Source organism: Telopea speciosissima, chromosome 5 (assembly GCF_018873765.1).
Source record: "Telopea speciosissima isolate NSW1024214 ecotype Mountain lineage chromosome 5, Tspe_v1, whole genome shotgun sequence".
Classification (NCBI taxonomy): Eukaryota; Viridiplantae; Streptophyta; class Magnoliopsida; order Proteales; family Proteaceae; genus Telopea; species Telopea speciosissima.
Genome location: NC_057920.1, coordinates 15,655,390 through 15,682,172, shown reverse-complemented (window position 1 = coordinate 15,682,172; position 26,783 = coordinate 15,655,390). Strand labels below are relative to the sequence as shown.

At 39.8% G+C, this 26,783-nt stretch overlaps 2 protein-coding genes across 3 annotated transcripts in view; both read right to left on the bottom strand.

The window, feature by feature from the left end:
- The window catches only part of LOC122662051 (probable sphingolipid transporter spinster homolog 2), a 96,461-nt gene extending 85,107 nt beyond the window's left edge, over positions 1–11,354 (bottom strand). The window contains exon 1 of one of the 2 annotated variants that reach the window (XM_043857607.1): positions 11,196–11,354. In XM_043857607.1, the coding sequence (XP_043713542.1) occupies positions 11,196–11,332 (137 nt within the window). In that variant the 5' untranslated portion in view covers positions 11,333–11,354. The remainder of the gene's footprint in view (positions 1–11,195) is intronic. The other variant, XM_043857606.1, reaches the window with a different exon arrangement.
- A 12,959-nt stretch (positions 11,355–24,313) lies between these two features.
- Positions 24,314–25,315, bottom strand: LOC122662819. Its single transcript, XM_043858531.1, has one exon. It carries the CDS (start codon positions 25,313–25,315, stop codon positions 24,314–24,316), a length of 1,002 nt encoding a protein of 333 aa, XP_043714466.1.
- Between the last annotated feature and the right edge of the window lie 1,468 nt (positions 25,316–26,783).

Below are 26,783 nucleotides of genomic sequence, written 5' to 3'. Positions count from 1 at the left end.
TCAGCAGCAGCAGATGAGCCAAACCCCTAGATCGATTTTATCAAGGTTTTGGAATAAACCCCGTTTTTGTTGAGATCGATATAGGGGGAAAGGGGGCCAAAAACTTAATGGATGGAGCTGAAACTGAGGTTGAGTGTGCCTGTAGGAGTGGAGAAGAACCCTACCAAAGATCAGCTTCAACAGAGACCAGCAGCACCAAGATTGATATTTTTCGGGTTTTGGGAAAAACCAGAATTTTTTAAAAAATCGGTCAATGGAGAAGAGATAGAAGCCTACACAAGAATTCCCCTGCAGTTCTTGCACTTCAAAAAGTGAATCGAGCCCTTGTACTGTAGAGAGGATCAATCCAAAGAAACTTGAAGGATGCAAATACCGCAGAGAGGCAGCAATTTTCTATCAAGCAGAATTTTAATTGTCAATCATGAATGAGGTAAGGAGGGCAGCATCTGGATCTTTAGATCACCTCATCAGTGCTGCCCTTATTGGAGAACAAAAGAAGAGAGGAGGAAAGAAGAAATCGAGAATGAAAGAGAGAGGAAGGAGAAATCGAGAATGACAGAGAAGGGAAGGCCCTAATTCGTAACCTGCTTTGATACCATGTTAATAGATATGAATTAGGGAATATTGCTTGAATAATCTAAGGCAGACCCCAAGCTATGTATTTATAATAAAGAGTCAAATAATAAAGGACAAAACTGCCCATAACATAGCCGACATGGCTGTACACATAATAGAAAAGAAGAAAATATCCAGAATACCCCCACGGTATTCTGGCCCATACAATCCAACACTAGGACAGCCAATTGCCTCACTCATGAGCTTGCCAAGGAGGGAGTCAATGAGGCAGAAATATTCTCCGGCCCCTCCCATTGGTTGACCATTGACAAAATTTGTCAAGCTCTAGATGCTATGAGGCTTGTAGCCATCAATGATGCCAAAGCATCCACTTAAGAAGATCCATTGGTTTGATCTTCTATTTCTGTCATCAGATAAGAGTTTTATTAAGGGGGTATTAATGTAGTCCTAGGTAGGAGTAGCCCCACTAGGAACCAGGGTAATAGGATCACCAAACAAGACTGCTGGTTTGGCTAGGCAGTTTGGGGCTGTTTAGGGCAAATTTAGGGTTTAGGCTAGGGTTATGGATGAAAGTAATATATGGTAATGATCAGCAGGCCTAGGGAATTATTTTGATACAAAAAAAACAAGATTTGATTAGGTTTTATAATTCTGCAGATTTAGGGTTAGGGTTTCAGGTTTTAAAAATTAAGAAAAATTATCAAAACTAGGGTTTTGAGTAGGACCTAAGGGCTGGGACTAAGGTCGAGTTTTCTAAACAGTAAGGGGAAGGTTCGACTGTAATATGGGCTGAATTGAATGGCTAATTAGGTCAGAACAGGTTTTTGACTATTTAGGGTTTAGTGGAGATGAAGGGGAATTAGGGTTTAGCTATTGAAGATGAGGCAGCAGGCTAGGTCGAGTGGAGGGGTTGATGTAGTGATGCTGTGTCTGAAGTTTGGAGGAATTTGGATGATAGGATATGGCTGGACTGAATTTAGAACACTAGGGTTTATGAAATTAAAACAGAAAATAAAGGGATCGAATGGGGAAGGAGAAGGAATGAAAAAGAACAGAAATTAAACTCAAACTTACCACTAGAATCCACCGGTAGCAGCTTAAATGATGAAGGATGAAACCACCTTCAGAGAGAGATCCTCCCAGTCGTCACGGCGTAAGGAGTCGCAGGAATCCACCCACCCTTTCCACCTTGAAATCCACAAGGATGCACACTCAAAGGAGCGGGAACAGCAGCAGCAGCAATCGGCCAGCAGCAAAAGAGACTTTTTTAATTCAAGATTCTATGTGGGGGAGCCCTCCACGATTTTATTATTTATAATATGGCTTGAAGCCAAGTCCTAATACAAAATAAAGTCCTTTCCCTCACAAAATCGTGGAAGGGTGGGACAAAATAAAAACAACTTAAATCTTTTAAAAGAAAAAGACACAACAACCCCTACTAAAATAAAAGAATCTAACTTAAAACAACTAATTTAAAAGAAGATTCCATATTAGCCAATAGGATATAAGGACCTATTAACCAATAGGAACACTTCACTTAAATTAGACCAATTGAACCAATTGGATGCAACCAATTCTAAACCGGTTCAATCTAAAAACAGGAAAATAAACTAAGTATGGAAAATAATAATCCTAATCTAAGGCTCCCTATTCAAGCCCTAAGCTCAGGGCTTCTTCTTCTTCTTCTTCTTCTTCTTCTTCTTCCTTCTTGGAGCTGCATCACCTATCTCTGTATTATGTAGCATGTAATGACTTTTAAATTTAGAAGAATTCTTTTTGAGGTCTCATTCTTGCCTTAGTTTGACTGTGTGGGCCTAGCCAGAGGTAAAGTTGTGTAGATGTTTTATATCAAGTTTATTTTCTGAGGGGTTATTTTAAAAGGGTCAGTTAGGAGTCTAAAAGTCTGATAGAGAGTATCTTAAAGAGTCCCATTATAAGTTAAGCTTTTACGTAAGAATATGATTACCTTGTTTTAGATTTTATAAATAAGGCTAACCTGATTATTGAGCTTATAAATAAGGCTGTATTGACTTTGAACCTGCGAAAGTAGATTTTTGATAATGAAAATTCATTCGCTAAAATGTGAGATGCAGCTCAGATAACTACCAGCAGGCACAATTCTTCTCCCCCCCCCCCCCTATTATTGCTGCCTCTCTATGCAGGGTCGACAGGAAAGAAGGGAAGAAGTTATTACATGGGCTATTCCTAATTCCAGTAGTAGTTAATTAATTCTAGGAGGTTAGTAGGGAGTCAATTTTATTTTTCTGTTATCAATTGGACTGCAAGAGTAAGTTCTTGATTCAGTAGGCTAGCTGAATTCTTTGGGTTTTACTAGTTGGAGTTGGAGTTGGAAAATGCCCCAGCAATGGGTGCTATTTGCTGATTTCTGTTGTTATTAGACTTCCAGTTTAGAGTATAATTTGAAAAGGTCTGTTAGCAAGTCTATAAATAAGATGCAAGGCCAATGGCCACTACACCTTTGAACGATATAATAAATTCAGGTTCTTCACATGTTTCAGTGCTGTGGATTCAGTGCGTCCTAGGGTGGACTCTCAAGGCTTCATAGGTGGATTCTGATTTTTTTTTTCAGTTTAATTTGATTTAATTTGATATGTACTCTCATCTCTCAAACCAATCCTGCTTTGTCGCATTCTATATGATATACATGGTTCAAGAACTCGGTTGAAACTGCTCGCAAGAAACCGAGACGAAACCAAGGATAAAACCATATGTTGCATGGTTTCGATGGGTTTCGCATGGTTTTGACATTGTTTCGGCCATATTTTAGTAATTTTGCAAGTTTCGCCCTGAACACCCATATAAATTCACTTATCCCCATCGAAACTTGAGGAAACCTGACTCGAAACCAGGACAAAAACTTATTTATGTCAAATAACATTTAAATAAATGTTTAAAACATTACTTAGATACTATTCATAAATAAGCAAATACCCCTATTTGAATCCAATAGAAATACTTAAAAAATTAAATTCTAAAAAGATAAAAGTCAGCCCCCGTAGTTCAAGAACAAAAACTAGATTTTCGGTGGTAGATGCAATTTTCAATTTTTAAATGCTAGGATTTTTTCTCAAATCTAAAAATTCCATATATCTTAATATGATAAAACATTGCAAAAAACCAAAAGAGCGGTGAAATATTCATTTGTTTTGATGTCTAAAAATTTAATTCCATTCAAAGCGATTTTAAACAGCATTCGCGCACACCAAATTAAGTTCGGCTGGAACATAACTCTTTCAATATAAATCAGATTTAAGCAATCTTGGATTTGTTTGAAAGCTTTATCAAACTTGGGTTAAACCACAAGTATGTGAATTTTAATCACATACAGAAGTGGCCATCATAATAGCTAAATAGAATTATTACTAACCAGAAGACAGAAGGTCTGACAGATTGTTTTTTAAGGACTATAAAGTTACCCCAGTAATGTAGTCCAAGATTTGAATAATCAAACTAGGAGCCAGTAAACCAGGATCTGTTATGAACAGGTGAATCGGCGAGGTCAAAAGAGGGTTTCTGGTGAAATTAGGGTTAGGGTTCAATATGTGAGTTATGTCAAGTTGATGCAGGGGAGTCATCAGTGAAGGTTCTGAGATGTTTTGATGGAGGGAAGTATGTAAACTTGAATGGGCAGCAGGTTAGGGTTAGGGTTTCGGGTTTTGGAAAAGAGGAAAAGACGGGGATCTAGGATTTAGGATGGGAATTTAAGGCTAGGGTTTGGTTTGATTATTCCTAGTGTAGGGAATGAAATTCAATTCACGTATGGTGCGTTTTTTATGGTTGGATTGGCCTGTGAAGAATTTGGGTAATGGGATGATTTCCAAAAATAGGTGGGATGTTCTGGTTTGAATGGGGTGATGGGAAAACAGCTTGGTTCAAGTATTCCAATTGGGCAAGAGAATACTCGATTCCATTATGTGAAGGTGTTGTTAGCTGAACGGTTTGTTAAGCAATTTGGGAAATGGGATGGTTTCAAGAGCTGGGTGGGAAAATTTGTGTTTTGGGGTGGTTTGGAGGATCAGGAGAAGAATGGGTATCCTCAAGTTTCTCATATTTGAAAAGAGCATTCCCTTCTATATTTCTGCAGTTCCAATCCTTTCCTCAATAGTCATGTCACTATGTGTTTTCCCTGGTTGATTAAGAAGGCCTTGGGGATGTAGAGGATTATAAGAAGAAGATTGGGGATGGGGATGATTCCAACTTACTGTTGTTGCGAGGGCAGCTCAGTTGGTTAGAGGATCTTGAATAAATTTTGAATTTTGATCTTGAACTTGAAGGAGATCTTCAAAGAATTGAAAGAAAGCTTCAAAGAACCACCCGGGCTTCACACTGCAAGGTGTCGATTGGATCAAACACCAATCCCACCAGCTTTGGTCACACACAAAGCAAGTCTTCAAGAGAAGAATGGTTGCAGCAGTTTGTAAGAGCAAATTTCATAAAACAGTGAGGTAAAGAGAAGCCCCACGATTGTTCTTTATTTATATTGGCCAAAGGCCTAAATTCCTATCCAACCGAGGAATAAGAAATCCCAGGCTGAGTCTAAATACAAAGCACTCCCTCTCTAAAAATTTATGTAGAGGTGTGGACACTAAAATATAACTTAAGCTAAGAAGATTGTATTCTAAAAGAATATTCTAAAATCACTTAAATTGGACCAGTGGTTCAACCGGTTCAGTTTAAGACACTGAGGCATGAAAATAAACTAAGTATAGGGCTAATCCCGTATGCAACTTATGTACCCCTACTTTAGGTCCATAAAAGTGACCTATTACATTGAAAACCCATGGTACCAAAGGCCCAACATGTTTATAACCCAACTCTAGACTTATTTCTAAGAAAAGAAGCCCAGTTTGGTGGCAAAACTGCATCACCCAGGAGAGAGCTTAACCACTCAACATAGATTGGCGGTCATGGATTTGTGTCTCCTCATGCAGGATCGTAAGCTAGGCGAGCCTAATTGCCCTAAGGTAAGGTGGTAGAACTTGAAAGGAGAATGCTTGAAGTCATTTACTAACAAAGTAGTCAAACAAAGAAAGTGGGACTTGGAGGGAGAGACTAATTTGACATGGAATGAGATGTCTGCGTGGACTGCCTCAGCCTCATCTGATGCTTCTTGGGTTTGGCGCAAGATCCTTGCTACCCGCCACTTGGTGCTTTAGGTCATCCGCTCTCAAATTGGTGATGGTCTCTCTTCTTTTCTTAGGCGAGATCACTGGCACCCAAGGGGGATCCTCCTCCACTCAGTCACCCCTAGAATCATTTATGCTTCCGGCCTCCATAGGCTCTCTTTGGTGGCTGACATCTTGGATCAGACTGGTTGGGCTCCCCCCCCCCTCTTCTAATGCCCCTATGCTTAATCTTATTTGGAATGATCTCCACTCCATCTCCAGAAGACCTACAGGTAGGGGAGATTGTGTTTCTTGGTCGTCAATTAATTCAAGCTCCTTCTCCTCTAAAGCAACCTTGGACTTCATTCGCCAGAAAAGTCCGTTTGTTACTTGGAGGAAACTTCTTTGGTTCAAGCATCACATTCCCCGCCACTACTTCACGGCATGGAGGGTCTTCACTAATTGTCTTCCAACTCAAGCTTTCCTTCGCACTCGCCAGATCTCAGTCTCCCCCACATGTTGTCTCTGCTAGAACAATGTGGAAGACTCTAACCACCTTTTCTTTGGCTGCCCTATATCGGCTGCCATATGGAAAGACATTTTGATCAAATGTTGGCCTGCCCCTAGAAGAATTCTTCCATTCTCTAGAGAGTGGATTTGGATTGATATGACTTTGTTGGCTCCTCTATTTGTGATACAGTCAGAAAGATGGCTTTTGTGCAACTCCCAACCATATTTGGATGGAGCGCAATATCAAGAAATGGACCTCCAACTCTCGGACTTACCAGCAAATTTGGGATTCCATTTCTTTCAAAATTAAAGCGAAGCTGTTGTCAGCTCCTCCCTCTTCTTATTCTGACACCCCAAGGAACAGGCTCATTGTTGTCTCTAGGGGTCTCTCTTCTGTCTCTTTGTTGACCCAGCCCCCTTAGCTGAGGTCTTGGCTTGGTGTTTTTTGTTTTGTTGCTGCCCCTTGGGGGTTCTTGTAATTCTTTTTCTCCCTTTGGTAATTAAATTCTTTTATTCACCCAAAAAAAAAAAGGTGGCTAAAGAGGTATTAGGGGAATCAAAAGGAAAATGTCATTCCATTAGAGAGATTTGGTGGTGGGATGATGAGGTCCAAGCCGCCATCAAGACTAAGAAAGCTAGTTTCAAGACATGGCAAGGCTGATTGGAGAGAAAGGATCCACGTAGCCGACCCTAGTTTGTGTTCCTTTTCTTTTATCTGTATTATCTTGTCTTCACTAAGATCCTTGTAGCCGACCCCATTAAGTTGGGATAAGGCTGAGTTGTTGTTGTTGTCTCTCTATGAAACTAATGCATGGATTGGGTTCAAAATGTCAAAAATAGGAAGCACAACAAAAACCAGGGCAAAAAAAAAACTTTTAGGCCACGAAATCAAGGTTTTGAGTTGGCCTGGAGAAAGGACTAGGTTTCGACTGAGATATGGTCAAAACCTGGGAACTCTCGGATTCTGGCTGGTCGAAACCAGTGTCTACACTCCCACGGAGTGCTTGAACCTTGATGATATCCAAATACATTCCGCTATTCAACCGAGAAATCTAAAATATTTTACCCACTGAAGGGCCTCGTTGTTAGGGTCCCTCAACCAGAATTCCAAGTGTACCAGACCAGCCTTCTTTGAGTATCCGATTTTTCTCCAAGAAACCCTATCCCTAACCTTTTCTCATCAATTCGTTTTCAACCTAAGTTCTACAATTTCAGTTCAAGTTGCTTCTTTTATCTCTGTTATTCATTTATCGTTTCTCATAATCCAGTTTATTTTGTATATGTTATATTCCTTATTTTTGTCCAATTGTGCCCGGAAATCAATCCTGCAGATCCGAAAATCCTTCAAATCCTAAGTTCTAGGGTTTAAGGGAAGTAAATTGCATACTTTGTCTCCCTCATCCCCCCTCTGCCCCGCCCGTCTACTCTTATTCCCTTCTTTCCTATCTCTCCCATCTTTTAGAATGACATTCTTGCTTCATATCTGTTTTACAATTTCAGGAATCATCTGTCTTAAATCCAACATGTCTGTTTGATGCAGATATTTCACCAAAAGAGGCTTATTATGATGGGAATAAGCCTAGGGTTAGGTTCTATACATGTTGGGCCTTTGGTCCCATGGGTTTTCAATGTAATAGGACATTTTTATGAACCCAAAGTAGGGGAACATAGGTTGCATACGAGGTTAACTCTATACTTAGTTTATTTTCATGTTTTAGTATTTTAAATTGAACCGGTCCAAAACTAGTTTGAACCAGAGGTTCAATTTAAGTGCCTTGAGTCACCTTTCATTATAAGTTGGGTCCACACCTCTCCACGAATTTGAGAGAGGTTGTGAAGTGTAATTAGAATCGACTAAGAGCTTTTACACTCCTAGGCTGATTAGGAATATGGCCTATAGCCACTATAAATAAAACAATTTGGTGGGGGGTTATTCTCACCTCTGAATTTTGAAAAATCTCTCTTTTGAGCTGCTGCTCTGCAACTTGTTCTTAATTGCTGAAGATTGTCTTGTGTGTGATCAAGACTGGTGGGATTGGTGTTTGATCCAATCGACACCTTACGGTGTGAAGCCCGGGTGGTTATCTTCAAGTTCTACTTTCTAGTTTCAGTCAAAGATTTAATTTTTATTCAAGTTTCTCCATCAACAAGCTGCTGCCAATAACTTTCTGTCATCACAAGTAAGTTGGAAGCATCCCTACCCCCATCCTTCTTCTTCTAATCCTCCAAACCACCAAACCCTAACATCCCCTCCATCTCTGAACATCAATCCCATAACCTAAATTTTCCCCATACCAAACCAGACAGCAAAATCCCTCCTTTTTTAGATCGAACTCTCTACCCCTGCCCCTATAGCACTCGATCCAAACCCTAGCCCCATCCTCCTACTATAAACCCTAGATTCCCTAATTTTACTCTTTTCAGAAATCCAAAACCCTAACCCTATATTGCTGTTAATTCAAATCAGCATACTTCCCTCCATTAAAACATCTCAAGACCTTCATTGTTAGACTCCCCTACCTTGACTTAACTTAACCCTAACATCAAACCTTAACCCTAACACTAATTTCACCAAAAACCCTATTTTGACAAAGCCGATCCACCTGTTCATAACAGATCCCGGTTTACTGGCTCCTAGTTGGTCTCCTACCTGATGAGGCATAAAACATCCCACCTATCGGAGGCTGCCACGTGGCCGACCCGACCTCAGTCCGAGAACAGAGTTGGGCCGAGCAGGAAATCGGGCCGACCCCATCTCCGATAAGTCACCTGACAAAGCCTGAGTGGAGCGAGCTAGCCGGTGGCTGAGGCCGAGATTGTACGGGTCAGCCATAGACTCTTAGCCGAGCTCATGGCCGAGACCAACCTCCCGGGCCGACCTCCATTGCCGACCCCATGGGCCGACCTCGTAGGCCGAGCCCTCCTCCATTGAAGCTCCCATAGCACCCCACCGGGGATCTCCGGGCCACGTCAGCACATCCCGAGAATCACGAGATAAGGACCGAGCCACGATCCTAGCGCATCACGGAATCGCACTCTACATGGACTCTTACCTTAATAAGAGTCCGACCCCGAAAATAACTCTCCACTCTGCTCTACGCGAGAGAACCTTCCGAAAGAAGGACTCCTACCATACTAGGACTCTTCCAACCGTCTCATCTCCTCCTTACTCTATAAATACCCAGGTATGGAGCACTATTCCTGATCTGGCTTTCTACTACGCAGTTACGCTGTCGCGTTGGAGACCTGACTTGAGCATCGGAGAGTCCTAGGCCGGAGCCACACCGGCCCTCTTGCGCTCATTGCTTGGTTTTTGCAGGTTCATCCACGGGCGAACCAAGCATCGGAGGTTTTCACACGCAACACTACCAATCTAGGACTACATTATTGTTCTCTATTTCTTCTTCCAAAATCTACTTTGCCATTAACCTCTTTCTATTTTAATATCTTCTTAGAATCCGATTTCCATCTTCATAGCAACTTTGCTATTCTAATTCTTCCCTTCTTTCTTATACTTTCTTCCTCCATGTTACTTTTACCTAGATTCTGTTAGAATTACAAATGAGAACTAATAAGTGGCTCTGATTTGTGATCTATGGGAAGATACAATTCAATCATTATTAATAATGTTAAAAAAAGTCATGATGCAGATCAAAGGTTTAAAATTTAATTCATACACCATGATAACTTTGAAATATGAAATTTTTTCTTTCAGATTCCGATATAGAATGGAATTGGTCCAATAAATCTAAGTATTTACATCAATTCACACCTATTTGAATTTAATTCAATTAGGAGCATATATGTATTATAAGGTAAATAAGGTCAAGAAATATTTCAACTTATTTGTTTTCAGATCTGAATTACATTTCTATTCATAATTTTATATCTGAATTTCAAGCTACCAAACTTCTGCTTTGTTAATCTATGATTAGGACCCAGACCGGCAGGCTGTCTTTCATCCTGCCTGCATCACTCAGGCTCTTCCTATGTAATCTTCTGTCTTCATAAGGGGGGAAAACAGTCTCCTATGAAATGCAAATCACTTTTGCATGCAGTAAAGGTTGAGTATGAAGTTTGGCATCCAATAGAGAGGAAAGAAATCAGTGCTTAAAGGTTTGAACTTCAAAATAAATGGAATATTACTCCTATGCTTGTCATTGAAGGCCTGGAATCTAAATTAACAACTGTGAACAATGAGAAAGGCATTATGTTATAGAACACTTTCCCTTTTCACCTAAACCACATATAAACTATCTTCTCATTTGATTGAGGGGTAAAAAAAATAAATTCTTTTTTACTATGTTTTTTTTTTCTCTTTTTTTATCTTTCCTCTTTTTTTTCTTTTTCTTTTTCTTCTTTTTTTTTTTTTTTTTTTTGGGGGGGGGGGGGGGGAAGGTGGGGTGGGGGCATAGAAATATCCAAAACCTAAGAGTAACAATGGATACCTTGAGAATATAATAAATTTCCACCGAATTCCCCTCTACTATTTGCATGAAAAAATGTGTTCTGAGGAAGAATTTACACTAGCAAGCTGCGGGTAGTTCCTGTCTGCAATACCCCCAGATTATGAAATACAATTGACCACTTCCAGCCCCACTGTTAGCCCCAAAAGTTTTAATGATCGTAATCTAGCCCATTGTATGGGTAGCCTTCATCACTTTAATCAAACCATACAGTTCAGCGAGCTCAAAGAACCCTAGCCATCCTGCTCCATCTATCCATCCAGGTAAAAGAATTCTAACCTCAAACAGTATCATTCTCTTCAACCGTAAAGAGCAAATCCTTTAAATCTCTAAAACTACAAACGCATGTGAAACATCATTGTATCCCATCCAAATTAATCGGGTTTTGTTTTCCACAATTAATGGATTAAAACAAGAAAGAAAAAAAAACGCCCGAGTTTAGTAGCTAGGGTTTCTACTGCTTCCAACAAACAGAAATTTTGTTAATCACCATAAAGATAGTAAGAAGAAAGAGTACCTCTTCGGCGTAAACCAAGAAGGTTTCGTGGCAGATTCCTGTGAAGGCACCACCGCCATTACTGCTGTATCGTTGGAAATAACCGCCGAGGTGTTAGGTTCTTCTGACTCTGACGACTTTGACGGTTCTTCCCCCATTGGATGGATAATTATATGTCGTTTACTTCAGGTGTAAGATGCCAAGCGTAAGAGGCTTTGTTTTTCCAACCCTCCGAATTTAAAAGAATTGTTGTTGACGAAGTGCTTAGTCGCTGTCACGCTTTGTGTTTCTTGCTTCTTTGGAGTTTTAACTACTTTACCTTTACCGTGTGAATTAGTGAAAAGGCTGGGTAAATTGAAGGTATGAGTCTGGCGCCAGTGAGATACAGTTGGAGATTTTATCAAAAAAAAGAGATACAGACATACAGTAGGAGTAGGGAGCCCGGCCGGCATTGTTTGGTATGCATTCTTGTAATGCATTCTAAGTCAATTTTTCATTTTCGAATCATAAAACTCTGTGTTTTTATTGTCCGAGAATGCAAATTGACCTAGAATGCGTTCCAAGAATGCATACTAAACACAACGCTCTATAAAGCAGAGTAGTTTAAGGTGGTATAGGAATAGGATCATTAAGAAGTAATCTTGTGGTGCAGTGGAACATTGAATTTTGATGTTTCTTCACCTATGAATCATCTAGACGTATGGAATGTAGTTAGATCTTTATATGCCTTTGACCTGGAAATTTATCCTCTCAAGTGCCTCATCCACCGAACACTAGAAAGAATAAAAAGATGTCATTGCCTATGTTTTTACAGTTGGATTCTTCAGACATTGGGCAGTACACCGCGGATTTTACTCCTCTCCATTTCACAATCTGTAATTTCTTGTTATTTCCCCTCTGAGAAATGCGACATGTGGCACAACCAAATCCAACGGTCTGTATTTAAATGTCAACTTTTAAATCCTAACTAACCCTGGTTACACTAACCCGGGTTGGTGTAACCCAACCCAACCCTAACCCATAGTTTAACCCAACTTTTTGAAAATGATTCTTCAGATTGGGGGATTTCAGATTTTTAAACTTGTGCCTTTGTTCGCCGTTGCCAGAGATGAGAGCAAATGATAAAGTTGCTCCACCCTTTCTGCAACCAACCCGACACCAAACCCCTTCCGCATCCCACCCCACACACTTCAATCTCCTTCTACTCCATCCCTCTGCGGAATGATCTAGTTGATCCGTGATTGAGCAAATGGTAAAGTTGCTTCTCTCTGCTGTTCCTTTCAGAGTTTTCCATGAAGAAGCAACCAACTAACAAGTAGACAAAGGGATGCGAAGTTTAGTACTGCTTGAACCACGGAATCGAGGGTAATGGATCTCGAACAACACAACAGAGTCACAAGAGAGATGAAAATTGACTAAAGGGAATAAATACTTAATTACGATCAAACAATTATAACACTAAAATTACAGGGCACACCATTAATTTTTTTGTAACCGCAGACCTTGTTCTTGAGCCCCCAATCATCATAGCGAACACTGTGCTCTCCTTGTTTGTTATTGATTGAGTTAGGTTGCTATGTATCTATGATGGTAGTGTTTCCCCTGTTACATTCTATGCCCCTCTTCCAAGCATCCATGTTTGCAAAGCTTTTGGAGAAAGATTAAGGTAGCTAGATTTTTTCGATTGGTGATGTTTTGTAATTGTATCACTACAAAGTAATGGAGGCATAGTTGAGGTAATGAACGCATGGATGCCATTTGTTGAGTTGAGTTGAAATGAATTGATTAAGAGAGTTAAATTTAACTTTGAATTTTGAAACTTGTCACAATTCTGAGGATCTATTTCTTTTGGTATCGTCGGTTATATATGGGAGAATAGGGAAACTCTTCTAGGTGGGCCACCGCATCTGATATACGTGTTTCTCGCAAGAAGCATCTGGAGCACCAACATCATTTCAAAGCGGAGCAATGAATGCCTCTTGGTAAGAGATTCAAACCACACCCTGTTCTTGAGCCCCAATCATCACGGTGAACACTACACCCCAAAACCAAAAAAATAATAATAATAAAATCATGTATCTGATGATGGTGCTTCCCCTCTTATATTATATACCCTCTTCCAAGCATCAATATTTATGTATTTCTCTGATGAGCCCAGCAAAGCCATCAACGTTCTCTCACCGGAATAGCAGTGAGTGGGGCGGGGTTGCTGAAGGGGGTGGTGGTTTGGGTGCAAGGATAGTAGAAAAAGGGGTTGGAGCGCCAGGGGTTGGGGTCTGGGGTCTGGGGTCTGGATACAGGGATAGCGGAAAAAGGAGGTTGAGCACCAGGGGCTAGGGTCGGGGTTTGTTGGAGAGAGAGAGGGGGGTTGGAGTCGAGGTTGGTAAGGTTGCAGAAAGTATGGAAGAAGAAAGAAACAAGAAGATTAAAAAAAGAGAGAGAAAAAGACGAGAAATGAATAAAGTAATAAATAAAAGAATAAAAAGTTGGGTTAAACCATGGGTTAGAGGTTAGGTTGGGTTACACCAACCTGGGTTAACCTAGGAGTTGGTGTAACTGGGGTTAGTTAGGAGTTAAAAGTCGGTATTTAAATACAGACTGTTAGATTTGTTTGTGCCATGTGTCGTACTCTCAGGGGAAAAATTACAAGAAATCACAGATTGGGAAATGGAGAGGAGTAAAATCCGTACACCGCACTTAAAAAAAATGAAAATCCGACTTGGACCCAGTCAAGTTCTATACATTTAAGGGCCAAATTTCACGGACACTCCCTCTAAGTATTCAATATGTCACGGACTTGCCAAACTTGGTCAAAATGACAACCTTCCCCCTGACGTTAAGCACAGCTAGCAACCAAAGTTAAAATGTCCATTTTACCCCCTTAGTAATTTAATAAAAAAACTCTTATAATTCCATCATCTTCCCTATTAACCTTTTTTTTAATCAAATAAGGGGGACCCACCTATTGTGTATTCTTCTTCTTCCTCTTCTTCTTGTCGTTTTCAACTGAGACTCTCTTCCGTCACCACCACTACCACCTATACAACCACCAGCCCCCTTTGCGAACCCCAACCTCCGCAATAATCTACCACTGCAATTGCCACCCAGACCTACACCCCATGCAACCCCACCCCATCCATGCCCTCGGTTCTGCAACCCTCACTCGCTATACCCTCTGTTCCGCAAATGTATCACAGAGATTGGTTCCATCGACGACAAACCCTTTGTCGAGGGTGGTTTCAAGGGCAAGTGTTTCTCATGTGGGAAGCGCGGCCATTACGATTCCTCGGAGCTTGTGTAGAAGTGAGTCAGCGGGCGATTTAACTCGGTTGCTGCGTAAGAAAATTTGACTGGAGGCTTCTCCGCCACTCCTTTAGCTACTCTTCCTTCTCTGTTTCTTCTTCTTCTTTCGTGGAACTGAGAGTTGATTTCTCAGTCGGTATTAGTGCACGAACGAGCTTCTTCACAAAGCAGAGCTCTGGAGGTGTTGGTCGTTCGACGCCATTAGTACAGCACGAGTTGAGAATAGTCGATTTAATGGCGATATTAGGGATTACAGTAGAGAAATCAGGTTTTGAGCCATTTGGGAGTATTGGAGTTGTAAAGAGATAATAGATAGGTTAAAGAGATAAGACGATAGGTTAAAGAGCTAAGAGATAAACCCAGGATAAGAAGCCTTTGAAGATAATTGTTTCACCGTGTTCAATCATCTACGGTGTGCATGTGTTTTTATATTACATGTGAGAGCCGTTTACACTTTGTATTTTGAATTTGAATTTACAAAGAGAGATAGAGTTTGAGTGAGATCAAGATTCCTATATACAAGGTGCTAAAGAGAAGAAGTAGGAAGAGCATAGGTCGTTGGAGTTTTGCATGGGATAACTCTTGACCCTATCAACATGTAATCCGTTGATGGATTTTGAATTTAAATTTGAAACTTCTTCTTTATCCTTAATACGCCCCCTCAAGCGAAGCGGTCAGGCCACGACTGTGAGCTTGGCACGTAGAGCATGAAATCGTGGCCCTGGCAAACCTTTGGTCATAATATCTGCAATCTGATCTTGACTTGGAATAAAGCATACAGAGAGAGTCTTGGCTGCTACCTGTTCACGAACAAAGTGGTAATCTATCTATATATGCTTTGTTCTGGCATGAAATAACGGATTTGCCGCTAGATATGTTGCTCCAATGTTGTCGCAGTATAATATCGGAACTGGACTTGAGACACCAAGATCTAGTAATAGTTGTTGCACCCATATTAGTTCAGCTGAAGCGTTGGCCAAAGCTTTGTACTCAGACTCAGTAGACGATCTCGCAACGGTGTGTTGCTTCTTGGAACTCCAAGAGACAAGGTTATCCCCCAGATATATGTAGTAGCTGCTGGTAGAGCGACGATCATCAGAACAACTAGCCCAATCCGCATCTGTATACGCACTGAGTTGTAATGATGAGGATACACGTAAACAAATACCAAGATCTAGTGTGTCCTTTATATGACGCAGTATGCATTTGACTGCAATCCAATGCTCCGTTGTTGGGGAATGCATGTTGGGGAATGCATGTATTGACAAACCTTGTTTACTGAATAAGATATATCTGGCCTGGTCAAGGTCAAATATTGCAAGGTGCCAACAGTGCTTCTGTAAATTGTTGGATCTGAGAAGGTATCCCCACTTGTCTTGGAGAGATGGGTGGTCGAGCTTGGTGTGTCCGTGAAATTTGCCCTAAGTTTAATCATCCGATAACTTCTGAGTAAGAGTAGTAGGAGTAATGGTAAAGGGAAAGTCTATATGGATCGTTGATCTTCAATAAAACTTTTATCTTCTTTTATTTACTCAAAACTCCTTTACTTAAAGTTTCTTTTTCATTCACCAAACCACACTTTCTTTTCTTACTTAGCATCGCTACCATTGCTATAACTCTCTACAATTTGTTCCCATCGAAGTCAATCCACAAAGCAATACCTTGGATCTAATATCTGATTAATAATATTTTTTCCAAAAAAGGTAAGGTGAGTTCGGTTGATTTATGAAATATCATGGGTACTGAAGAACAACATTCCTCCAATCTTAAATTGAATGAATAAATATTTTTTTTTCCAAAAATTGCCAGATAAGATTCTAAAAATCGTTCTTTAGATCTTAGCATAAAAAATAATCATATTTTGCCAAAATATGGCTAGGTAAGATTTCAAAAGATTTTGAGAGCATATGTCATTATGTCATATGGATTGAAGAAAGTAGCACATTGGTTAGCTATTTATCACTTTCCTCGAATTTAATGTTAACAAATATAAATAATTTTAATAAGGTGGGTTTAGTTGTTTTATGAAATATTGTATTTTTTCAAAATCTGCTGGGTAAGATTACAAAAAATCTTTCCTCATGTCTTAAATATCGAAAAAAATAAATCCTATTTTTTCCAAAAAACCGACCAGGCAAGATTTCAAAAGATTTTTTTGACAATATATGGATTGAAGAAACCAACATATTGGTTAGCTAGTTACCATGTAAGATTTTTATTTTTTAATTTTCCAAAAACTACTAGGTAAGATTCCAAAAATCATTCTTTAGATCTTAACGACAAAAAGTAATCATATTTTGCCAAAATATGGCTAGGTAAGATTTCAAAATATTTTGATAGCATATGGATAGAAGAAAGCAGCATATTGGTTAGTTGTTTACCAGTTTCCTCGGATTTAATGTTGGTGAATATAAATAATTTTGTCAAAAAAATATAAGGTGGGTTTGGCTGTTTATGAAATATTGTATTTTTTCAAAATATACCAGGTAGGATTCCAAAAAATCTTTCGTAGGTGATGAAACTCCTCAGTATATTCTTGCACGCTGCTTTTCTTAAATATCGACAAAAATAAATCATATTTTTTCAAAAAAACGATCAAGTAAGATTTCAAAAGTTTTTTTTGACAAGATATGGATTGAAGAAACTACCGTATTGGTTAGCTAGTTACCACTTTCTACTTGCTTACATATTAAGGGTGCTTATACTAAAGGGTTTACCGATCAGCTTTAATAGCCAAAATAGATAAGGTGGTTTGCTGTTTTGTAAATATTGTGGGTGTTGAAGAACAACGTTCCTCAGATCTTGAAGTCAACGAATAAAATTTGTATTTTTCCAAAATCTGCCAAGTAAGTTTGCATAAATTAAAATCTTGCCCTAGATCTTAAATATCGATAAAAATAAATTATATTTTTCCAAAAAATGGTTAGGTAAGATTTCAAAAGATTTTGACGTGCTATGGACTGAAGAACCCATCATATTGGTTAGTTGGTTACCCCTTTCTATCGATTATCATCAACAAGTGATGTGGATAGTTTTTGCTACCAAGTACACCCATATACTTGTTAAATCTAAGTCTGAAATGTGGGATATTGGTACCTCTCTCTCTCTCTCTCTCATGTATGTGTGTTTGTGTTTACTTGTGTTTTGTCTATAAGAGGGATGTACTTGTTTAAGAAAATATTTTCTTTTTATATGATGAGTAGCAAGGAATATTACTAACGTGGTTGGTTTTTTTTTTCCTAGTTCAATTAGAGAACGAACAATTAAAATTAAGACAACAAATACTACCGCACCAACAGGTAGAGTTCCAAAAGCATATAAAAGTGATGGTGGCAAGTTATATAAGTTATATTGGATCAACGATTTACCAAATTTTAGAGTGAGTAAACATTAGACTTACCTTCCTATAATGGCTGATGTTCTCTATGCCGCAGCGCAACCTGCACCCAGACACATGGGCCTGCCATTCAATGGGGATAGGATGGTCATTTCACCCACCCCCATGTGTCTGGGCTCAGCTTGTGCCCCCGGCACAGAGAATATTTGGCCTATTCTTTTGTACATATATATATAAATTATAGATTTTGAGAGACAAAAAGTAATGTGGTAACATTTCTTGTGCTAATATGGAGCATGTAATTTCTATTCCATCCAATCAGCTTCCATTTTGAATAGTTGGATCCTAAACTACTGTCTTCATCAACTAATCTATCTTCTACTCGCTCATAAACAAACTTCTTAAGGACAGGTAGTGACGCATGCAACAATAGAATACAAGAAGCATACATTATTCTGAAGTCTAGTGCCTCAATGTATGTGTTAGTCTCCAGCTACGATTGGGACATTGCCCTGATCCAAGATTATGGAAGCCAATTCAAGTGAAGTTTTTTCATAGAAGTCTGATATGGTGAATTCAACAACAGGATCTGGGGGATTGCTACTAGGTGGTGTGGAACACCGTACATCTCCTGTTTCTGTAACTGTATTAAGCGGGGGCGAGGTTGAAACGGTTCATGTTGTGGCAGAATATTCAATTGTTGAAGATAAGGATTGGGGTGAGATGATTGATACATTGACAAATTTTAGGAAGAAGTTGAAGGATCCAAGATGTGTAAAGAAGGGTGGATCTAGTAGCGTAAGGGGAACAAATTATGCTTTGAGTGTGGCATTAATGCAAAATCTTACACATCTATCCAAAAGCGTATAGACGAAACTTGGTGGTTGCAGAGTGGGTAAAAGCAGTGTTCAGAGGGTGATTTGAGTTTTTTCAAAAATCAGGGGGTGATCTGAGTTTCGTTTGAAAATTAAGGGATGGCGTGTAATTTACCCATACTAAAATTATTTCTTCTTGTGATTCTTAGAAATGGGTCCATCTAAATGTAACCTAATTTGTAATCCTTTGAATGTCCCTGTTCTATGATAGAATCTTAGTTGAACATAAGGGTAGATGTGTCATTTAGATTTTACCAGTTGAAAGCCCAAATTATTAATTTATTATATATAAGGGGTATATTGGTAAACTAATGCGTTCCTCATCGCCAAACCAAGAAACCAAAGCTCAAGTTTGCTCGTTGCTGCTGCATCTATAGTCTCGGTCAAGGGTTTGATGAGGGCTAATATAGAACTCACCGGCCGTTGCCATTGGTATTGACAAGCTCATCACTGGTGCCATTTAAGCTCCATTGGCATTTTCTAATGGAGGCTGAGAGAACAGTTAAATAAATCACTCTAATCAAGGCCACATATGGTGCGATGGCCACCAATCTCACCATTACCAGCATTAGTCCTACAAACTCAGCTTGCCCTACCCCCATCTTTGTTCTCTTGCCTCCCCACCCTCTCTGTGTTTCCCCAACCCATTCCCACCTCTGCCCAGTCCTACCCTATCCCCTGCAACTACCCTTCCCTGCCCCCCCCCCCCCCAAGTCCCCAACTCTCCCAGTCTCTCTCATCTCATCTGTCTAGCCTTTCATTTCCCCACTCCGCACTCTGCAACTCATAACCGCCCCTCCCTCCCACCGCTTCTGCAGACTACTCCCACCACCACCCCTGCCCTCCCACTGCTCCTGCAGACTACTACCACCAGCGTCCTTGTAGCCCCATGTTAACCATGGCAAGCATAATTTCCTTCATCTCCGATCGAGACTTGTCTGTTACTAGACTTGAAGGAGGAAAGGGAGAAGGGCATTTAATAATGAGGAGAGCAAAAAAACTATAGGAATCAATGAGTTGTGAATGACTTCATGTCCTGAAAAGGGTTTTCATGAATTTTTAATTCCTTTCATGTCCTAATTACATGACATTTTGTTTTAAAGTGGGACCCTCTCATTAAGTTTTGAAATTTCATTTTAGATTTTTTTTTTGGCCAATCATTTCTTTGTTATTATAAGCATTTTAGGCTATTGAAAATAATTTAAGACTTTTTTTGTCACCTAAGTAGGCTACAACTAGACAAACCCCTTAGAAATAATAGTGCCAAACTTTTTTTTCTCCTTTCACAAAGTTTCCACATTGGCAGCTGCCTAGACCCATCCTCATGCGGGCTTGCTTGGAAACACATAAGAACCAGATTATTGACGAGCCTTGGCCCATCCTATTGTTCTATCTATTGATGTCTTTATTGTTGTTCAATTGATAACAGAAAATGATCTTCTGAGGTGCTGACATAGTGGTACTACTAAACCAGTGGGTTATGGCCGAGTCGGTGTTAAACCCAGACGTGCAAGCCAAGGTTCAAGAAGGGCTAGCTAGAACTCGTGTCAGTGACAAGGGCCTAACGGATGCGGGCATGATGAACCCATCATATGTCTGGTTAGTGTTGAAGGAGACTCTCTGGATCTACCTACCTGGCAAATGTGGGGTTCTCCATCAAGTTGTAACCATAATTGGTATAATTTGATGGTCCCTGACTGTTGATGAGGTTAGAATTGTAATTATGTGAGAATTAGAGTTTTTGACCACTTTCTACTACTTCTATGTAAAGGTGGTCATGCTAGATAGTTTACTTATCATATTCAATAGCCTAAACCACTTTCAGTCTCTATGCCTCCTTAAAGAACTATTGCCACCATCAACAAATCGATAGTTTTTCTATTCAAATTCACTCGAATACTATGTGGAATCTATGTTTGAAATATTTAGGTAGTTAGTAAAAGCAACGTATGCAGGATATTGGTACCTCGCTCTCTCCCCTTTTATATGTGTTTGTGTTTACCTGTGGATGTATTTGTTTAAGAAAATGTATTCTTTTTAAACTAGGAGTTATATAAATATTATTGAATTTGCTGGTTTGTTTTTCCCTCTTTTTTTTTTCCTGATTCAGTTAGGGAAGTGAAAATTGGCATTGAGACAACCGATGCTACCGTATCACCAGATAGAGTTCCAAAAGCATGTAAAGGTGATGGAGTCAAGTTACATTGGATCAACGATTTACCAAGTTCTAGAGTGAGTATATCATTAGACTTACCTTCCTATAATAATTTTTTCTTTTTTAATTTATTTATGCACATATGTATAAATTATTGATTGAGAGAAAAAAGTAATATGGTAGCATTTATTCTGTTGATATGGAGCATGTAATTATTCCATCCAATCAGCTTCCATTTTGAATAGTTGGATCTTAAACGAATGTTTTCAACTTCAATCCTGGTGGTTGCGAAAACTAAATTTATCCCTTCTTGTGATTCTTAAAAATAATAATACTTGTACAAACTTTTCACCTTTCACAAAAATTTCTTACATTGGCAGCTCATCCAGACTCAGTCTGCATCATTGGGTGGAGAGAGGGACTGTGATGGATGGGTTAGGGATGCTCTCACACCTGGAGGAGAAAGAGACGACGAAGAAGAATTCTGAGCATCCCGTTGATGCCCATCTATGCAGAGAATGCTGAGACGATTCTGACATCGCTGGATGGACTAAGGTAGGTCGGGTTGGTCCCGGTCCGACATTTCTCAACTTTACTTATCAAGTTGGTCCCCCTTTTTCTTAGCAATTACTTACTGGATGCGTAGTTTACCAAGAAACTTACTGGATGTGTATGTTAGTGCAATTCCTGCGAGAGATTCTAATGTGCTCTGTTCCCCCTATGGATCGCCCTAATGAACGTTAGTAGAACCCGTCCTAGATGGCGTGGCAGCGGGAGCGGATCCTCTGTAGCACTCTCCGTTGTGCTGTAGAGGAGCCGCTGCCGGGCTGCCCATGGGGTCAGCATTGTAGGCTGATTTCCTTATCCCATTAAATCTTCTCTCCCCTAGCCTCCCGGGGGTGGAGGAAGGTAGAGAGGGGTGCCTTTTTGGAAAAATATGCTATTCAGGAGAGTCGATCCCTTGACTTCCTGGGGGGCATGGATAATGGAGAGTCCCAAAAAAAATTAATGATTTTATAATATTAACTTAAGGGAAAAAGTTGGGCACACCATCGATATAACACAAACTAGCACCCGTTGTCTCTCTCTCTCTCTTCCCCCCCCACCCCTTTGAAATAATGGGTAGGAAGCAATTGAGCCCAGGCCCATCTCTTTTTCTCTTTATTGATGTTTTACTGTTGTTCAATTAATTACAGGAAATGAATTTGCATGGTACAGACACGATGACACCACTAACCGAGTGGGTACATTATGGCTTTAGTTGGTGTTGAACCCGGACCTGCAAGAGAAGAGACATCTTTAAACAAATCAACTTGGTTGTAGACTTCATCTCCTCCCAACTCCAAAGCCATTTTGTTCTTGTTGTAGTGACGGTAGTACTAAATAGGTATCATTTGATGCTCTCACACTACTGATGGCCATTTGATTCGACCCAAACTGCATTCCAGTATGGGGGAGTTGAAATCCAACATAGTTACTACCAATGCTGTTGAAGTTTGGAGCTTCGTTATATCCAGCAACTGATCCCACCGAACCCAGCTATGCTTTGAAATCCAACATAGTCTTTGTGTTACAAAAAAAATGTTATTAATTTGTATCTTATTTGTGCGGTATATCATGTTGGAGGTACAATGTCTTGTATTCCCTCGGTTACATAAGTGGGCTGGTTCTGAAGGGTCGTTAAGAGGTTGTAGGTTTTGCTATATCTTTTTAACGAGGGTTTTTTCTCTGTAATCAATCTTAGAGGTGTGAGGATAAGCGGTTGTAACCTCATTCTCCATTGATAGTAAAGCAGATCTCATCTCACCATGGATTTAGGAAATCTTGTCGAATCACGTAAATCTTCATGTGTATTGTGTGATTGTTTGTTCACAATTTCTATTATTTTCTGCGCCGTTATAGGTTCACGTTTTTTGTACAATATCACCATCCTATCCAGATGATCTCATTGGCGATACCACAAACTTTCATTTGACAAGCTAAGAAGTCAATTGACTTGAGTAAGGGGTTGAAGTTGGCCTATGAAATGAAGAACCCTCTCCCTATCATGGCTCTTCCAAGGAATGTTGTCCAATAAGGCCTATCTATTCTTCTGAAAATGTAATCATGCAGGATTTTGAGGAACTCATATTCTATGGTTTGTCCTCGATGTCTTCCTCCCTAAAGTGTACAGTGACCACAACATCCATGGCCATTTTTTATTCACATATGATAGATGATAACCATGGATAGTATTATACACAACGTAACTCAACTCAGCCTTATCTCATGTAAATGGGATCGACCATTGATTAGTGTCATACACCAATCCAAATCCGAGATATATCACAAGCCAATGTGGAGATGTTGTTGTCCAAACAGGCAATACTCTTAGACTTGGGGCGGAATTGGCTCTGGGGTTTCCATAATAGGCTTTAGACCTAACATAGCCTACACTTATGACTCTTATTTTTCCACTTGGTGTGAATTAAGAGGCAACAAACCAAACTTCTTTCCTCTTTCTCCAATTACCAAGAAACAATCTCTCATCTCTATCTATCTCCTCATCACTTGAAATGACCTCTCTATCCCTAGACATTCAGATGTAAAGAGAAACTACGTACGAATAACGGAATAAGTACCTATCATACGAATAAATATGTAAAGAGAAACTACATATGAACAAGTACTTGTCATGCAAATAAAAATATTATTCATAAATGGTGATCTATGACCAACCTTTTCTTGCTATTGATCTACAACCACTCTCTCCCGATGGTCGAGCTGATTTACCGCAGGCGCACCACTATTGATATATGGTTTTTCTTTTATTCTCTCTCTCTCTCTCTCTCTTAACCTGACCATAGGGGTTCCATGTAAATGTAACAATTCCCCGTGTGCCATTATTGGTGTAACGGAGAAGATCCCTCCCCCATGTGGCGTAGAAGATTCCTCCCACAAAACTAAGACCTTTTTTTTTATGGAAACACAAAACTAAAACTTTATTTTCTAGAAAAAGAACACTACTTGATTGTGTTGCTCTAGCATCCAAACATGATGAGTGTGCGAAAATACTGTCTTGCGTTGCATCTATGTTGATGCCGTGCATGCACTCTCCTTGGCCCCCCTGGTGCAAGTGCTATACAACTAGAATACGATCCCACCCCCACCCCCACCTTGAAAACTAAGACTTCTATAGCCATCATATCAACAAACATACTATTTGTGCTTCTATAGCCATCATATCAACAAACATACTATTTGTGAACCGTTACTTTGTTTTTAGTGGGCAACTCCTTACCAGAACAGCCCCAAAAAAATTGCTATGATACCAACCTTGTTAATTCAGAAGATATATTTTTTTTATGGACATTGTTAATTCAGAAGATGAAGAGAGAGATAGAGTATATATAATCTGATAGAATGATTTTAGAGCCAGCTTTATATGTATACAAAGTAAGATATCAAATCAAAAAGAAAAAGAAAACTTTTACACCTCAAATTGCTCCAATTGAATATCCTTACCCCTGAGAGGAACATACTCTCCGACATAAACCTCGAGATGATCTGCCAAGAGAGACTTATCGATGCTCTCATGATGATAAGACTTGCAGACGAAGTAAAACACAGACTGAACAACCAGCCCGAACAGAAACAACTGCATCAATAACAAGAAGCAAACTATCCCAGAGAAAACTCTACTCCAAATCCCCAATTTCTCCCCATGAACCACCATCTTCTCAAACGCAAATTCTATCAATATAAATACGATCATCAGCTTAACGAAGATCGCACACGCAATCCACATCTTCCCCTTAATCAAGGCCTTGCTCTTTCTCATGGCCTTAATTCCCTTGAAATCTTCTAAAACAGATATCACCGAAGCCAAGTGCCACACAATACTGATATAAACAACCCCACTGAAGTAGAGGACGACAAGAACGATTAAAAGTGTTGTCCCGCCGATGGTTCCAGGATTGACGGTGATTAGGGCAAGTACTAAGAAAACCACAGCAACAACATTGTAAATGAAAACGATGAGGAAACTCCATAGGAAGGTGACCATGAGGCGTTTCCAGACCCTGGGGACAACGGTCATCACCTTCTTGAAGGTCAATTCTTTAGCTGTGTAGATGGAAGCGATAGTGTACACGACAGCAGAAGTGGAGAGAAGGGAGAAGATGAGAAGGAAGACGAGGTAAGCCGCCTTGAAGAGCCAGAAAGCGACCCATTCCGACGAAATTCGATCGCTAAGGCGATTGTAGGCAGCCGTATCTGAGCGAGTGTAGTCTAAGGCGTCTTCGTTGTGGATGATTTTGGAGAAGATCAGCGCAGAGATTTGCATGTGAGCTAGGAAGATGAAGGTAAGTGGGAGGACAAGTGCAAGGGTGATCTTGTTGAAGATTTTTCGCCATGAGAAGATAATCTTGAAGGATTCCTTGTAGATTCCAAACAATCCCAGGAATTGAAGCTCCTCTGGTTCTCTATCCATCGATTTTCTTTCTCTGATCAATTGAACTATTCAATTCTCTGCTTCTTGAGTTGATTGATTCTCTCTGCTTCTTTGCTTTCCTTCAAAGACTTTCTCTCTCTCTCTCTCTCTGCTCGATCTGAGTCGCCCCTCCCGTCCCCCACTGATAATGGCTTATTGAAGAGAATGCGTGGATATGGTGAAGAGAATTTTTGTTTCCTAAACTAGCCTTGGTCTTCAAATAAATAACCTAATGAACCGATCAAATAAGGCGTGCTTTGTGGGTAAAGACAAAAGACTAATTAGAAAATGATTCGGTGCAATCGATAGTACACTTCTTAGCATATCACCAGTGTTATTTGGAAACGGATTGGTATCTATGACGGAAAACAAGATTTATATTCTTTCCTTCCTAAGGTGGTAAGAGAAGACTGGTAGTGGTTGACCATTTCCTTCACATCAACGCGAAGCTTCGGAGAAGGATTCATCCAAGACAGTCGGGTTTTTCTCAGAATGCTGAGTCAACACGTTCTTCTATTTTGCAGTCCTTTTTGAAAGCGTTGGAAAGAAAAAAACGAAAAAGATCTCTACTTTTCTCTTTCTCAATAAAATTACTTAACTAACCCTGGCTGTGCACGTCTAGCAGAAGTCATCTTGGTGGGAAGTGAGTAGTCTCTGACGTAACATGTAAATAGTATAATTCATTCTGGGGGAAGAGAATGAGATAGTACGCTTCCCTCATGTAAAGACCTGTTTATCGACCTTTGGATTGGAATCAAATCAAGATCCTATCAAAATAGTAATTTCTCTGATGTCAATCTAATGGTAGAAAAAACTACTCATCAAAAAGTATCCTATCTATGATTGGTCAACGATTTTCTAAGGCAAACCAAAGAGGTAAGTTTTATATCACTTTCATGAATACCTGGGCCCAGACTAAAGGAGATCAGGTCAGGCCCACTCAAGCGAAAGAATGCCCAAATCCAGCCCACTAAATTGTAATGAAACTGGAGTTAAACATTACCCTTTTTTCTTAATGGTTGCAAGTTGCAACACTGTAACACTCAGACAGCTGCAAAATTGAAATTTTTTACATTCCTCTCTTTTGTTTCTGAAAAAAATTCCACAAAAATAGAGCACAGTAATCAGAGATTGAACATACATTTTTTTTTTCGACAAAGTTTTCCTCCACCGATAGAGGACGACGGTCCACCCACCATCCCAGGATTCATAAACCCCTCCTAGGGTGTAAGTATGTTCCAAAATACCCATTCACCGTGGGTGAAGGGAAACTCGGTCCTTTTTTTCTGATTCGTAAAACATGTCAGTGAGATTGTTCTCTAAAATGAACAACCAAACTAAAGACTCTACAGTAATTATGGGGTCAAATACCAACAACAAAACTAATTAAACTCCCAACTATATGTAGAAACATCTCTGGGCAAACTAGCACACCTTGAATACATCCTATAAGTGGAATTATGAACCA